We start from the raw sequence: 17,350 nt of genomic DNA, 5'->3' as shown, positions 1-17,350 counted from the left end.
GGGGGGCCCTGAGCTCAGTAATAAACGGCTTTCCAAATTCCAACCTGGCTGATCTGGTTCCTATTCTGAGTGACCCATAACATTGTCCTGACATTTAAACTCTCCAGTTTCATTTGTGTGTATGATTTTTCTCTTTGGAGATGTAGGCTTTTTAAATATGTGTTGATATGGTATAAACTAATTATTGTTTTCAATTTCACTGAATACAAATGCGACAAGCTTCTTCATGGGGCTGAGCAGTGCACTGTCTTCCACTCTGCAGGCAGGAAGGGATGCTCAAGATGAGGACCAGAACTCCTGCACAGTTAATGAGGAAAGCCAGTGTGACCAGCTCTCCCAGCAGAACAGCCCAAGGGCTCTAGCAGCCTCCAGCAGCTCTAACAGCTTCTCCAAAACAGCATCTCTAACAGCATTTCCGTAGCTTCTCCTGTTCCGCCTTTATGCTGCTACCAACAGTCCTCAATGGGCCTCCTTCACTCAGCACCACCTGTTAGAAATCCACTACATGGCCCATCACGACAGTAAAAAAGATCTTCAGTCTCAGGATATTCATTGTGCAGGGCCTAAGGACAGCCATCCACGCCTGTTTACAATACACCTAGTTCTCAATGAGATATGTAGGCAGTCTAAGGTCCCTTGGTCTAGTAGGATGGCCTTTTCTAGGTGCTGGTTTCTGTGTGTTAGGAGCTTATAGATACACTGTGAACATTTGATTTCTGTGCACTAGCAGAAAATTTTCTTCTGTGACTTTGGACCTCACTCTTACTATCTGTGCTGTGCAAGACTTCATGTTCAGCCTGCATGGTGATGGACGCTTGTGTTCCCAGCACTTGGAAGGCTGAGACCAGAGAGGCATCATGAGTTCAAATCCTGCCTGGGCTACACGAGTGAGTTCAAACTCAGCTGATTTACATAAAAAACCTGTGTCAGAGTAAACAAACAACAGTTTCATTTATTTTATAATTGTGAATTTTAACTCCTAGCTAAGAAATTTCCCTTGATTTTTTTCAGCAGATTTTGAGATTCTATGTTTTATGTCTAAATCAGTGCTGTCATTTTCTATCTGTTTGGATATAATGAAGTACAAATCACAGTGTAACTTTCTCCTACTTTCTATCCATTCCCTGAGTTTAAGGTACAGTCTTTACCCTCTGACCTGTGGTTTTAGCCACTGACTTAAATACAGTGCAATATGACAGATAACATACAACTCATATTTATACATTCATATATATTTGTGTATAGCTCAGTATTGAGGATTTTTTGTTTTTTAAGACGGAGGAGTCCTGATATGCAATTCTGGTGGTCTTAAGACTGTGTAGTGCAGGATGCCTTTCAACTCATGGCCATCCTCTTGTTTCAGACCACCATTCCTGGATCTAGGAATTCTTTTCTTTATTTTTTTTTATACTTTAACTACAAACTCTACAGTGTCTACAGGGTCTCACTATGTAGATCGGATTCTTAGTGATTCTCTTGTTTTCAGCCTCCCAAGAGCTGGAATTACAGGCATGCGCCACCACGCCCAGCCTAAATCACTGTCTCAGAAAGCCCAGTGGGCGGGGCCAGCACTGCATGCCAGGGATGGAACCCTGGCCACTGTGCTCTGCCTAAGCAGGCTCTTTAGTCCACTGAGCTATCTGGCTGGGCCTGATCTAGGAATTTTTTGACTTTAGTTTATCTAATGGAGTACCAACACCATCATAATCTTTTCATTATTCAGGATTTACAATACAATATATTTTACTGCCAGTTGCACTACATTCTCTTCGTATTTCAGAGATGCACTAGCTACATTTACTGTTTTATTTTTCTATATAATCTGTTATGATTTCAACATCCATCTCAGACCTCATATTCAAATCTAATTTCCTGGGGCTGGTGAGATGGCTCAGTGGTCTAAAGTACCTACTTAGAACAAGCTTAGCTAAAGCACAGGGACCGTGGTTCAATCCCCCAGCACCACATGCCAGCCAGCCCCGCCCCCTGGTGGGCTGAGCTGGCCACACACACACACAAATTAAAAAAAAAAAAAATCTAATTTCCTTTGGAAACGTTGAATACTTGGTAGTGGAAGTATCTTTAAGAGATGCTTAAGCCTGGGGAGAAGCTCGACAGTCTAAGTGCCTGGCTGCCCAGTGCAAGGACCCAGTTTCGATCCCTGCCATGCTAGCCCCAGAATTGTGGTTGTGCTATGCCATCCAGAAAAAGTGGGTGTTGTGGCATGTGCCTTCGATCCCACCCCTGGGGAGGCTGAGACAGAAGGATCACATGAATCCTAGCTGCATAGCAAGACCCTGTACCAAATGATACATAAATAAAAGCTTATCTAAATTTTTAAAGTGGGGCTGGTGAGATGGCTCAGTGGTCTAAAGTAGCTACTTAGAACAAGCTTAGCAAAGCACAGGGACCGCGGTTCAATCCCCCAGCACCACATGCCAGCCAGCCCCGCCCCCTGGTGGGCTGAGCTGGCCACACACACACACACACACACACACACACAAAAAAAAAAAATTTTTAAAGAGACATGGTTAGGTCATGTATGGAGTGATTCAGTCATAGATGAATGACTTACTAGGGCATCTGTCAAGTAGAACACTTAGAACATCACCTTGACTCAGTGTTTGTGGACCTCTATCTGCCCAACTCTGCAGAGAATCTCCACAAGGAAGATGGTGGTCCGCTCATCAGATGAAGCTGCTTGACCTTGCATGCCCAGAACCCCATGCTGAAAGAACCTCTATACAGATTATCCAGACTGAGGCTTACAGTTATAGGAAGCACTGGCAATATATAAATGGATTTTTAAAAAATTTTTATTTATTTATTTGTGTGTGTGTGTGTGTGTGTGTGTGTGTGGCCAGCTCAGCCTACTAGGGGGCGGGGCTGGCTGGCATGCAGTGCTGGGGGATTGAACCATGGTCCCTTTGTTTTGCTAAGCTTGTTCTAAGTAGGTGCCCCAGACCACTGAACCATCCCACCAGCCCCTAAATGGATTTTTTTTTTTTTCAAAATTAAGGCAACCTTTATCTCTTTCCTGGTAATCATATCATCTAAGGTATAAGTGGTGTTATTTGGTATGACACCATTTCTCATGAAGGTTTTTGCAGTTGGACCTTCATTCAGAAATGCATCATGTTAGACTCGCATTTAGGCACAAATGTGAGAGACCCTCCTCTGGCACAGCATTCCACTCATGATCAATTGCATTTTTCCATCATCAAGCCTGGCTCAAACTCAGTCGCTGTTTAGGGGCAGGCAGGGCAGTGTGGCAGCTACCATGAAGGTCACCTATTTCACCACAGCCATGAGAAGTGAGAGGCACACAGCAGGCTCCTGGTTCTCTCAGGCCACGTTCTGCATGATGACTGCGATGCCTTGGCCGCCTCCGATGCAAGCTGAACCAACAGTGTATTTTCCACCTCGACGCCTTAATTCATGAACGAGGTGTGCAGTAATTCTTGTTCCAGATCCTCCCAACGGGTGACCCAAAGCAATGGCTCCTCCATTCACATTGGTCTTACTTGGATCAAGATCCAAACTCTTCTGAACAGCCAAGTACTGGGGAGCAAAAGCTTCATTCACCTCTACCAAATCCATGTCCTTGAGACTCAGTCCTGTTTTCTTTAGTGCCCCACTGATGGCAGGAACAGGACCAATACCCATAATAGATGGATCACATCCAGACACAAAGTAGCCCACGATTCTTGCCAGTGGTGTGAAGTTATGTTTTTTAACAGCATCTTCTTTTTTTTTTTAAACATTTATTTATTTATTTATTTAGTGTGTGTGTGTGTGTATGGCCAGCTCAGCACACCAGGGGGCGGGGCTGGCTGACATGTGGTGCTGGGGGATCGAACCGCAGTCCCTGTGCTTTCCCAAGCTTGTTCCAAGTAGGTGCTTTAGACCACTGAGCCATCTCGCCAGCCCCTTTAACAGCATCTTCACTAGCTATGATAATAGCTCCAGCACCATCTGATACGCCCGATGCGTTCCCCGCGGTGACCGTCCCTTCCTTCTTGAACACTGGAGGAAGTTTCTGTAACTGCTCCATGGTGGTCTGGGGCCGAGCATGCTCATTCACCTGCATCGTGTTTTCCTTTCTTTGTCTTCACTTCAATGGGCGCCATTTCTTCATTAAAGTGGCCAGCATCATTAGCAGCTTTCCATCTCTGCTGTGACTGCAGGGCATATTTGTCACAATCTTCTCTGCTGATTTTATGTTATACTGCAAGATTTTCTGCAGTAAGTGCCATGGCGAGTTTAACATGTGGATCTGTTAATCCTTCCCACAGAGTATCTTTCACCTTGAGATTGAATCTGAATCTGGTTCCAAAGCGTACGTTTCTGACACAGAAAGGCGCCTGGCTCATGCTTTCAGTTCCTCCACACAAGACGACTTCAGCATCTTTAACACAAATTTCCTGACATCCGTTCACAATGGACTGGAAGCCAGAGCCACACAGTCTATTAACAGTGAGTGCCGGGGTTTCTTCTCGGACTCCCACTCGTAAACCAACATGCCTTGCCATGTATATAGCATCTGAAGAAGTCTGCATGACATTGCCTACAATGACACTGTCAACGGTTTCAGCTGGGACTTTGCCAGCAGACAGAGCAGCCTTGGCAGCAAACTCATTCAAATCAATAGCACTGTAGTCTTTCAGGAGACCTCCAAAAGCTCCGAAGGGCGTTCACTTGGCAGCAACAACAAACACACCTCGGAGCAGGGCCATGCTCGCAACTCGGACCCGCGGAGAAGACCACTCGTTTTTGCAAAGCCTGGGGTTCAGAAGCCTGCTGGTTCAGGCACGCCCTAAAATCGGGGGTGCCTGCGGCCCGCGGCGCCACGCCCCTGCCCTTTCACCCACTTCCAGCTCGCTCCGAGCCGGCCCCGCCCGGGCCCGCCCCAGGAGCCTCGCGCTGTTTTCTCTGTCCCGTGAGAACCTAAGGTGCCACCATTTCTGGGGGGCAGGCCCGGAGGAGAAGGTCATCATAGTTTTTCAGACTTTCCAGCTGTCTCCACATCTAGAGAGTTCTTCTGACGACACCCGAAACCTCTAAATGGATTTTTTAAACTCCAGAAAATAATTAAATCTACTGACTTTTCTTGAAATTGCCTTAAAATTATAATATATGGAATTCATTTTAAGTAATTTTATTCTTTCATATATAAAACATTTAATTGCATCTCACTTTAATATAAATTTGTGACCTGGGTAAGGTCCAATATGGCCACTCACGTGCTAAAGTTAGTGTAAAGGTGGAAGGGACAGCTCTCTTTGTTGCCTCCTTGAAAGCCACGCCCGATCCACGTTCAGACTAGAGCAATGGCAGGGGCCCTCTCATGGAGGGCTGGAAGGTGCCTCTGGGGCTCGGTGACCATGGCTTGCAGAAACTTCTCCCTGGGTGTTCCAGGATTGTCCCATATGAGGCTCACCCTGCGACCTCCCAAAGTGGCTGATCGTTGGAACGAGAAAAGGGCAATGTTCAGAGTATGTGACAATATCAGAATCCTAGGAGACTTTGAAAAATGCCCCAAAGACCTGAGCACATGGCTTCGAGGCTGGAAGGGAAATCAACTGCAGTGATGTATACCAAAGAAGAGAGTGGTTGGAAATAGAATGTTCACTGATAACTTGCTCAATCTTAAAAAACATATCAGCTATCCCTACAAACATTTTAATCCTTGTGGGAAGTACCAGTAGAAGAAAAATGTGGGATCTGTGGAAGAGACGTATCTGTCTCCTTGGAGAGGGGGACAGGACTTCCCCTATGAGGAAAGGGTTTTGTATGCTCACTAATAAAATGGATCTTTGGGGTCTAAAAAATAAATAAATAAATATATCTGTAAATATTACTAATGAAGGAAAAAATACCCTCTAAGGATTTTTTTTCTTAACAAATTTCTTTTTTATTTATTTATTTTTTTCAAAATTTTATTGATAAACAGCAATGAGACAGTTTCAAATCAAATCGGTAGTACAGTTTCAATAACTAACACACTGCATATATTCTTAGTGGTTAATTGCTGTACAAGATGCGGACTTGAGATCCTATTTACAAACACCATTAGAACAAATCATTCTATTCATTAAGAGAATGTAACTATATATCTATCCTAACCACTTTGAATACACAGATACAAGATGGACATTCATCTGTATACCCCTTTTTTTCTAAGTTCCGTTATTGAATATTATAGGTGTGTAAACTCAGCAAAATATTCTAAAAGAGTCCAGTAGCCCATAATAGCATTGGGTCTTCTGTTTAACTGGCAATGTCAGAAATTATTGACCTGAGTCCCCCTCTAAGGATTTTAAACACCAACTCTACATTATTGTGAAAATACAGTCACACATTGTCAAACATGTGAGATCATCAAGAATGTGATCCCCGGATTTCCCCAAGTACTTGGGATTGTATACACACAATGTGCAATTAAACACTTTTTAAAAAAATTTTTTTTTGCATTTTATTGTGTGTGTGTGTGTGTGTGTGTGTATGTGTGTGTGTGTGGCCAGCTCAGCCCACCAGGGGGCGGGGCTGGCTGGCATGTGGTGCTGGGGGATTGAACCTCGGTTCCTGTGCTTTGCCAAGTTTATTCTAAGTAGGTGCTTTAGACCACTGAGCCATCTCTCTAGCCCCAAACACTTTTTTAAAATTGTGCCTTGCCTAGAATATCACCTTGAGAGACCCTCTAGACACAAATGTTTAATGAATGTTTTATACCTTATTCTACACAACAATTGCTAACTGAAAGCCCAGGAACAAAAATTTGTAAGTAGAACAATTTAGGATTTTGCATCCCAATCTCACACTAAATTCCACACTACAGATGCAGGCAAAACAACAGAGAATAGAGAAAACATAAAGTTACACGTACAGGTTCTCAGAGAAACATTGACATTACTCGAATTGGATACCCCAAGATCCACTAAGCTCTTGGGCAGCTTGCGGGCCATGCATGAACTTTCTCCTCTACTCTTCCTCATAATTCAGTGCTTGGCATGGCTGATATACATTCCACCTCCTCTGGGAAGCTCTCCCTCTTCACACAATGTAAGTTGTATCCCCTCTCTGCAACCCTATATGCAATAGCATGATCTATTTTATACTAAATACCTATGGAAATGCCAAAGTGTATTTTGGTGGAGAGAGAGCTTTGATCTCTTTCCTTGCAGGAAGTCAAGGCCATGAAGTCAGGGAAGAACATGAAGTTTGAAAGAAAAGCCCTCCTGTAGGAACATATTTCCTGGTTTAGTCCTACCATCAGCTGCACCTATCACAATAGGTCAAGGCCCCTGATCAACGGGGGATGCTTAGGGAATCCAGTGGTGTAACTTAGGGCAGTGCAGCTTTATGTAGACTAGGTTCTAGCACTGGAAGCCCCTGGAGGCAGGATTTGCACGCTGAGCTGCATGACTGGAGCAGATACTCTTGCTGTTCAAGCACAGGATGGATGAAAGTGCCTCCTGAGAACATGTCTAAGAGCTCCAGCATTGGACCCGCAGGCCAGACTACCCTGGGTTGTCCAGAGTGGAAATGAGTGTGTGTGGCCCCTCTAAGAAGAGAAGCCTAAGACATTTATGCCATATTTTATATGATCAATTTTCTTTTTCAAAGAGTTTTTCACAGTGCAGTTCAGGCTATTCCTGAGCTCACCCTGTAGCCCAGGCTGGCCTAGAGCTGTTAGTGATCCTCCTGCCTCTTGATTGCTTGGATTACAGGCATGTAGCACTGATTGAACATAGTGTCTTATAATACCTCAAACATTGTTGAATCCCTATTACTTTGTTTAATGAAATCTTGTATCTTTTCTAATGCTCTTTTTCTTCTATCGCTATATTTTCTTCTTTAAAGGAAAAAAAAAAACTGGGGAGATAGCTCAGTAGAATAAGCGCTTGCCTGGCAAGTGCAAGGGTCTGAGTTTAATCCCTGGTTCCACCAAAAAAGAAAAAAAAGAAAAAAAAAGAATAAAGATGGAAACACAGAAGAAAGTAACAGAAAATATTAAAAGTAAAAAATGGAGAAATCAGAAAAAATTAAAAAAAGGAAAGCCCTCAAAAGAAAGAGAATGTGAAAATAAAAGAATGTCAACAATAGGAGAGGAGAAGACAAATAGAGCAATACATGTTAACAAAAAATAATAAGAAGAAAAAGATTTAGCAAGGTGTGGTGGCACTGACCTAAATCCCAGCACTTGGAGAGCTGAGGCAGGAAGACTGTCATGAGTTCGAGGTCACCCCTGGATACATCGGGTGACCCTGTCTCCAAAACATTAAAGAAACACACACATGGATGGAGACATAAAAATAAATACATCAACCAATCAGAAAATTGTATGAAGTGTTGAAAAGGATTTCTCTGTGCTGGGATGGCAAACCTGCACACTGTGGTGGGAACCCATGCCCTGTGCCCACCTGCACAGCTCTCTGTGCCTTCCTAGGGCGTGTGCCTCCCTGAGAAGAGCAGCACTGGAAGTCCTTTACCCCTTTACCTCTCCTGCTTCTGGTTAGACTGCTAGATGGAGCTATTTGCAACCGGGGCTGCATGTAGTGAACCAGATTCCCTGTTCTCTGCTACCAAGTAGCATGGAATGAACCTTTATTTTTTGTTCCTCTTGGTCCTGGGGTTTGAACAAGGACCTTGTGCTTGCCAAGCAGGCCATTTACTCTTTTTTAAAAAATTTTTATTTATTTAGTGTGTGTGTGGCCAGCTCAGCCCACCAGGGGGCGGGGCTGGCTGGCAGGTAGTGCTGGGGGATTGAACCGCGGTGCTTGGCTTAGCTTGTTCTAAGTAGGTGCTTTAGACCACTGATCCATCTCACCAGCCCATGGCCATTTACTCTTGAATGATTCACTTGACACACTCCCAGGGCTGGGCAGATATTAAGCCCTGCTGCTCATCTGGGTCTGCAGAAGCCAACTCAGAAGGCAACAAACTGTCCCTGTGGTGAATGTGCAGCTGGAGCCACAAAACCCACTGACCATAACTGGCCTTGTGAGCCACATCCAGCATGCACTCATGTGTACTTGCTCCATGTCCAGACCCACTTTATCTTGCTGCCTGAGCCACCAATCTTAGAGTGAAAGTGACCTCCACTCTGCCATACCTCTGACCAAATGCCCTGCCTGGCCTGTGTTCCACAGTGGGGTTGTTGTGTGCCATCATGTTTATGCCCCAAGAATACACGAAAATTCTCATTCCGTTTTTTCACAAAATGCAGTACTTTATGACTTAATTTACATTGTATATTTCTAACACAGAAATGTATTCTACACTGTTTTATGGCTCAAAACATTAACATATTGAAATGAAGACCAAGGAGGGCCTGGGAGATGGCTCAGTGGAATAAGTGCTTCCCTGGCAAGCGCAAGGGCCTGAGTTCAGTCCCTGGTTCAGAAAAAAAAAAAAAAAAAGACCAAGGAGAAGAGGTGGGCCTGAAGAGCGAATCACAATTATCTCTTTCAAAAACATGGAAGGGCCCTATAAAGTTAGATGTAGAAACCTGAGATAAAAATTGGCGTTCAAGCAAAGAACAGTAACTGAGTTGATAATGCATGTGTCCCCTGTGTACTGATTTGCTACAGAAAAAAGCATAGCTCCACAAAACTACATAGTTACCCACTGGCAGGCATTTGACTCTAACCATAACCCTTGAAGAGACAGCAATAAATGTATATAACATATGTATACTACATTTATAAATTGTCCAGTGTGTATACAAAGGTCATTTTCCAGAAGTGAGGTGGCCTCCCTGAGGTATTATTGAACGTGGCTCTTTCCTGCACTCTTCCCTGGGGAACATGTAGAATACAAGTTAACTATGATACTTACATATGTGCTCATATGACATAAATGCAGTACCTTTGTGTTGGTGCAAGTCTGGAATTCCCACAATGTGGGGCTCGACCTTGCCACAGCCTGGGAACTGAAGGGAATAAAGGCTACCAGGCCCTGCTGCAGGGGGAGTGGTAGGTCAATGGCAGCTGGGGCCCAGCACCATCAAAACTTGAGGCATTTCAGAAAGTCCTTGGACTCCTAGTGGTCCTCCTATTTTCTGCCTACCTAGTGCTGGGATTATAGCCATGCTCTACAAGGCCCAGATTCTATTGCCCTGTCAGCGTACCAGGGGCAGGTTGGCGCGCCATGCAGTTCCAGGGATTGAATCCTGGCCCCTGAGCTTACCTAAGCAAACACTTTGTCTGATGAGCTATCACCTGACAGCCCCACTGTCAAGGCAGTATGGGGATGGGGGCTCTTCTGGTGCTCAAGCACAGTATCCCTGCCGCTCCTGTGAAGGCCTTTCAGAAAGGCGGTGACTCAGGAAGGACAGGTTCCAAGACCTACCTCACCTCGTCATGTGCATTAGGAAGTAAAAAAGTGTTGTGCTCTGCCAACACCCCTGATCCTTGCCCTTTGTACAAGACACACTCATTAGTGCCCTTCTCACCTGGGAGTCCTCAGGGCTATTGGTACAAAAGCTGAGCCTATTGGGTTTTCATGTTTGCTAGTGGTTTGCTTAAAATTCTGACTTACCAAAAGTACTTTTCACAGTTCATAAAAACTAAGCTATCGGGCCGGGGAGATGGCTCAGTGGAATAAGTGCTTCCCTGGCAAGCTGAAGGGTCTGAGTTCAATCCCCGGTTCCGCAAAAAAAAAGAAAAAACAAACAAACAAACAAACAAAAACTAAGCTATCGCATACATTGTTTCCATTCCCAGAGCTCTATGCAGACTTTTTTAAAAATTTGCTGGCTCAATCAATACCTCCTGTTTGTCTGTTTTTACGCCCTTACGTCGTCTTGGTCTTTCACAACCCTTAAGAAAATACTTAGGAAAAGTCCTTTGTTTTTTCCTCTATCATGGTGACAATAGTTTGTCAGGCAAGGGTAAGATGAAGGCCACCCTTGGTCTAATCTAATGTTTCTTCTACTGACTTGTTAAAGTATGAAATAATCACTCTTCGTGGATTTAGCGTGCTCTTCCTGACGATGAGGTTACTGGTGCGTTCAGAATGCTCCATGGTTAGTGTGCTTTTAGAGAACCAATACCGATGGAAGAAAACACCGTGAGCACCGGCTCGGACAATATGAAGGTGATGGGCAGAGGTGTGGCCGTTTGCGGGATCAATATTTGTGAATGAGTCCGCAGGCTTCACAGGCATGATTCTCATAACATCTCTATCTGTTCATTTTCAGCCCACGCAGGCAGCAGTGAAAAGCCAGACGGAGACTGCTGATATTCGATTACGGTTCGGCCAGGAGAGGCTGACGTTGCAGGAAAGGGACTCTGTCACAAGTTCCCGGGTTCCCGCCTACCTTTGGCGCTTCAGGCAGGCGCTTAGTTCAGCTTGCTCCTCACTATTGGCCCAGAGGAAGCGCCGCGGGGCAGCAGCCAATCAGCGGTAAGGAGGCGGGTTGTACGAACTGTCCAATGAGAACGGGCCGAGGTAGGAGGGTTCTTCCGGTGTCATGGCGCTGAAGTGCCAAGCTTGAGTTCCTGCTGAGTCGCCTAAGTTGCTAGGCCACCGGCTGTGACTCCTACTGGGTGTACGCTGCAAGAGAAGGACTCCACGAGACCTTGAAGCCACGCAATGGTGAGCTTGTGGGAGGAAGCCAGGGGTGGGCGGAATCGGGAGGTCGGAAGGAAGCGGCCTGAACCAGCTACAAGAACCCGCAGCCTTCCTGCTTAGCTCCAGATCCTGAGTATCTCATGGTCTTTGCTGCTTTCGTTCCTTTTCCCCTGTGGTGGTCAAGGCTGCTTTCAGATTTCCTGCACCTTGTCCCCACTGTGACATTCGTAGTCCATAATCCTGCCTTGGGTCGCCCGAGGAACAGCTTTACACCCATCTGGGGAGAGCGGGGGGGAGGGGAGGGAAAGGGAGTGTTGCGGAGACCCTAATTCAGATATGGGTTGGATTTGAGTGCAGTTATGACATGCAATGTCCCTGGTTTCCGACCTTTTAGTAAGAGACCTAGAAGTTCTGATTATAAATGTTAGTGACGCAGGGTTTCATATACATAACCCAGCTCTTCAGATATCTGCTTTTCTATATTCACAATGAATCTTAAATTGCCAATATTTCTTCATGTTGTCAAAGTCATAATATGTGTTAAATGCAGAGAAAGATTTAGCCTTGCGGGTGCTGTGACTCCGCGGGGTGCTTGCCAAGCATCCTTTGAAAATGAAGAGCATTTTATATTCAGTAGCCCCTGAAGCTCTCCCCTTAATCATTTATGTCAGATCCCCAATAACAATGATAAAGAACAGCGCTCTTGGTCTCACAGCATTGGGGAATGAGGTCATAAACCAAAAAGAGACTGTTGGAGAACTTTTTTTTTTTTTTTTTTTGCGGAACTGGGGATTGAACTCAGGCCCTTGTGCTTGCCAGGGAAGTGCTTATTCCACTGAGCCATCTCCCCGGACCCCCCTGTTGGAGAATTTTTATTGGAAACCCAAATAGCTCCCTGACTCCTTGGAAGCACCCTGAGAGGCCATGTGCTGTGCAATCAAGAGAGGATTACAGGTGATCAGAGAACAGCAATTGCTTCATTTTGAATGGCCACCTATTGCAGGTCATTGGGTATTTAAAATGGTGGTTTGGGGGCTGGCGAGATGGCTCAGTGGTCTAACGCACCTACTTGGAACAAGCTTGGTAAAGCACAGGGACTGCCGTTCGATCCCCCAGCACCACATGCCAGCCAGCCGCGCCCCCTGGTGGGCTGAGCTGGTCACACACACAATAAATAAATAAATAAATAAATGTTAAAAAATAAATAAAAATAAAGCTTTAAAAAAAAATAAAATGGTGGTTTGGCACTCAGGCTCTTAACATAATTTTTGTTACTGTGCAAGTTTTATAGAAAACTGGGATTTTGGGGTTGGAGAGATGGCTCAATAGAATAAGCACTTCCCTGGCAAGCGCAAGGCCCTGAGTTCAATCCCCTGTTCCGGAAAAAAAAAAAAGAAAAAGAAAAGAAAACTGGAATTTTAGAGAAAAACTGGTTAATTTGCACTTCAAATTCCTGGAAACTTGGATCTTAGTAGGGAATGACTGCAACGACCTGTAGTAGACAGGGGCTGCATTCCATGTTGTCTGAGGAAGTTCATTTTGGGGCCTCTGTCTGCAGTTCACTGTTTTATTTTAATTCTTATCAGTACGCCTTTGTTCACAAGTGTATCTCAGGACTTTTCCCTAAGTAGGAAACTAAATAAAGGTAACTAAATAAAATGTCCCTTACATTAGATTACTTAAATGAGGCCTTCACAGAGAGTTTAGAATGCTGAGAAAAATGGAGGTATACCAAGGAAAGTAAAGGGGTTCTTGCTAAATCAACCTTCTGAGAGGTCTGCTTGTTAATCCCGTATTAATACATCAAATTAGGGTATCTACGTGCACGTGTATCCGTGTGATATTGGTGTAGGAGAAGAGGGCACTCATCTCTGAAATAATTGCCATAATATTTGCAATATTTCTGCTTATTGTTTTAAATTTGAAATGTTGATTGAAATGGACTTTGTATAAAACAAACATGAAGTAGACTTAAATCCCCATAGTTAATATCTATAGGCACAAAAAGGAATAGAAATAAAAGGATATTTTTTAATCAGAAAGAGCAAAAGAAAGTAAAAATGAAATGGAAGAGCAAGGCTTGTTTGAGGAATCTTGGACTTGCAAAATCAGCGACTACACCTGTGAACTCTTCTGCTGAGGTCAAATTGTTCTTGGTGTGATAACAGTGGAAGGGTTATGTGCTGTTCTGGCTTGTCAGTGGGTTCACAGGCATAGAGGAAAGAGGGCAACTTAGTAACGTATACTATGTGTATGTCATCTGTTGCTACTGATTAATTCACATAATTGTTTGTTGAGCAAAATTAGAAAGAAAGTAGGCTTGTAGGTTTAAAAATACAGTGCGCATTATCATTGAACAAGAAAGGGAAGGGTTTTCTCTTGCATACGAAAGATTTCAAGATATGTTTGATATTTCTTAGTGCACTGGAAGTAGATGCAGAAAGTTTCCCTACCATGCCACAACTAATGTCCCCAACTCCATATTTAAAAGAAAATGTTTTTGACACTTGGTCTTACTAAGTTGCCCAGTGTGGGGAGAACTTTTGATACTGTTTGTAGGTCTGTGGCTGTTGAGGTGACAGGCATGTGACATTTTGCAAGTTCAAGATTGGTATCCACTAGTCGCCATGATTTACCAAGGTGTCAGTGGCTGGGTAAACATCAGTCAAACATGGTCTTTAATCCCAGCCACACTGGGAGACTGAGACAGGAGTATTGAAATGTCAAACTTAGCATGAGCAGTTGAACAAGATCCTGTGTCAACATGGAATAAAGATGTTGGGATCCACTTCCACTCTAACTCATCTAAAATGAATGAGGCTCTGAGTTAAATCACTAGTACTGAGGCCAAAAAGAAAAATTGTGTTATGGAAATCTTTGACTTTTGTAGTTTGTCTTCTGGGTTTCCCAAACTCTGATCATAGAACTTCCCTGTTGGCACCAGAAAAAAATCCTATTTGCCAGGACTTGCCATGATAGTGAAGAGCAGTAATGTGCCACTGCTCTATCCGCAACTGGACACAAAAGGTGAACAGCCAGTGATGTACACTATACCATGTTTTATAAAGTTCATGAGGTATTTGATATTTAATTTTTTTTTTTTTTTTTGAACCAGGGATTGAACTCAGGCCCTTCTGCTTGCCAGGGAAGCACTTAATCTACTGAGCCATCTCCCTGGCCCCTTGATACTTAATTGTGAATTTTGTATTGTGTTCCATATATTTGTCCAAACTCAGAGTAAGGCAAGTGTGTTGAACATATTATCCCTTATATCATATTATAGAACTTGCAAGAAACCAAATATAGAAACAATATAAAGCATTTTTTTAGCTTTATAAATATAGGGTACGGGGGCTGGAGAGATGGCTCAGTGGTCTAAAGCACCTACTTGGAACAAGCTCGGCAAAGCACAGGGACCGCGGTTCAATCCTCCAGCACCACATGCCAGCCAGCCGCGCCCTCTGGTGGGCTGAGCTGGCCACACACATACACACACACACACACACACACACACACACATAATAAATGTTAAAATAAATATAGGGTACGTCAAAAACAAAACCTTATGTAAATAACATCATCACATAATGAACCCAAATTAAGTTATTCTTGTCTGTTATGAAGCAGTAAACTGAAATAATTTTTTACTTCCATAAAATACTGTGATTTCTGTTTTATCTGCCTGAAAAATCAGATATAAGAGGATCAAGGCATTTTATTTATTTATTTGTATTTTAGTAAGGGTCTACAGGGTCTCACTACATAGATTGAACTCAGTGATTTGCCTGTGTTTAGCCTCCCAAGAGCTGGGATTACAGGGATATGCCCCCATGCCTAGTCTCAATCAAGGTCTCAGCGTGCCCCTGGGGCAAGGCCCCCACAGCAGGCCAGGGATTGAACCCTGGCCACTGCGCTCTGCCTAAGTAGGCACTGAGTCCCCTAAGCTATTTGGCTGGCCCTTAAGGCACTTTTAATAATAAAAATGTGTATGGTTTATAAATATCACTTTAAATATAGTAGTCACATTAGTTAATAAAGAAATCCAAATATGGTCTTTTCTGTAAGTTAACAAGAGTCTATGTTAATAAGATATTTAGGAACTTTGAAAAAGGGGTTCATTGATAAAATGATAGGTTGGGAACCTTGGGTAGTATCTCAGCTACTTCTAGAAAACTGCATTGTTTCTTTAATCATTGAGCATCTGTCCCATACTAAGATATCACATTTTGTAAATGTAGTGAGTTAGCTCAATTATAGTATACACTCAAGTGTTACATAAATTTAAACTGACTCCTTAAGAAAAGTAAATGTTAGATACTATAGTGAACTGTTTAGCTTTAGTAAATATTAAAGTGCTTCATTGCTAACGTGCATTTCTGTGTTAAATATACTGTGCGAATTTTGAGTTTCCTGAACCCTGTCCCTTGTGAGTGGTTTCATATTTAAACAGACACTTACAAGTCAATCACTTTTGAAAAGATTTTCCTAAGAATACAGATATCACCAAAGACATTTTACTGTTAATTAGTAACCATGTTGCAGAAACAGTTTCAGCAGTTTGGAGGTTGTAAATGTTTAGACTGTGACCTAATTTTATATAGCCAAGTAAGAACCTTAATTTCTAAAATCTCACCAAAGGCTTTAAAGTAAATTTTCTTAGACTAGGCAAATGCAGGTTTTTCTTGAGGTAATCAGAGCACATTTCATTTTGAACATGTTTGGTTATCTATCCCCATCTGACACATCTTAAGAAAGTCTTGAATGTGAGAAAAAGATAAATAAAACAAGCTTCCCTCTGAAAGAAAAGAGGGAAAAGTGCATACTTAGAAAATTGAAATTGAGATTATAAATTTTTAATTTGAGATGCTTTCTGTTCTACAGGGTAACATAAAATAACTGTTATTAAAGTTCTAGCCTCTTAGTAATGTGTGAAATTTTATTAAAGATAGAGTTTGAGGGGGGCCTGCCCCTTAGCTCAGTTCTTTAAGTGGCTGCTTCGACAAAGCAGTCAGGCTCAGGGTGCTGTGATTCAATCCCCACAACTCAAGCCAGCCAAACCTGCCCTGGAGGCATTCGGCACACACACAAAAAAAAAAGAAAGAAAAAAAAAAAAAGATAAAGTTTGATTAAAGTGTTGATGTGCCTGTTTGTATAGGACATAGTACTGTGTATTGCATTTGCATAAAGGCTTTTTTATATTCTAAAGTCAGTTTTTAATAAGGTCCTGCATTAATGTCTCAGCATTATTATTATTTGAATTATGCCTTCACATCCAAATTTGGCAGAATGGATCACAGAACAAGAGCATTTCTATATAGCAAAAGAGATGTACCTTGGTGTCTTTTGTCCTGTAAGGTAAAACTACTATTACAAAGTTCACATTCCAACTAGGTAAACCTCCTTAGATAGGATAAAAATGAATGCACATTCTATTACACACTGTAAGGAATTTTTGGGCAAGCTAAGCTTTATGCTTATAAAATATTGGTTGATTGTGTTAATTTCAAGAGTGGATTGGTTTTGACTCAACTTTTCTGGATGAGAAATGCAAAAATGTTCAAACGCAAACATTTGAACATTATTTTAAAATATGTAGTCCTATGATCTGGGGAGCAATAAGGGATATAATGTGTCTGTTAAATGTGGTTTATGAAATATTTTATGTATTTTTTAAATGTTTTTTTTTTTTAATTTATTTTATTTCTGTGTGTGTGGCCAGCTCAGCCCACCAGGGGGCGGGGCTGGCTGGCATGTGGTGCTGGGGGATTGAACC

General features: G+C 42.9%; 1 protein-coding gene and 2 pseudogenes across 2 annotated transcripts in view; 2 read left to right on the top strand and 1 right to left on the bottom strand.

Annotated features, from left to right (window-relative positions):
• Positions 1 to 3,080: 3,080 nt before the first annotated feature.
• LOC101566684 lies at positions 3,081 to 4,837 on the bottom strand (annotated as a pseudogene).
• A 317-nt stretch (positions 4,838 to 5,154) lies between these two features.
• LOC101578121 lies at positions 5,155 to 5,815 on the top strand (annotated as a pseudogene).
• Positions 5,816 to 11,475: 5,660 nt separating this feature from the next.
• The window catches only part of LOC101566292 (zinc finger protein 709-like), a 67,239-nt gene continuing 61,364 nt past the window's right edge, over positions 11,476 to 17,350 (top strand). For both annotated transcript variants that reach the window (XM_023717728.1, XM_023717727.1), the window contains exon 1: positions 11,476 to 11,601. Coding sequence is in view for 1 of the 2 variants with exons in the window: in XM_023717727.1 (XP_023573495.1) it covers positions 11,599 to 11,601 (3 nt within the window). In the remaining variant the exon portion in view is untranslated. The remainder of the gene's footprint in view (positions 11,602 to 17,350) is intronic.

The sequence above is a fragment of the Octodon degus genome, unplaced genomic scaffold (genome assembly GCF_000260255.1).
Source record: "Octodon degus isolate 3935 unplaced genomic scaffold, OctDeg1.0 scaffold00054, whole genome shotgun sequence".
In the NCBI taxonomy this organism is placed as follows: Eukaryota; Metazoa; Chordata; class Mammalia; order Rodentia; family Octodontidae; genus Octodon; species Octodon degus.
The sequence above is the reverse complement of the archived record's forward strand: the minus strand, read 5'-3'. Positions and strand labels throughout refer to the sequence as shown.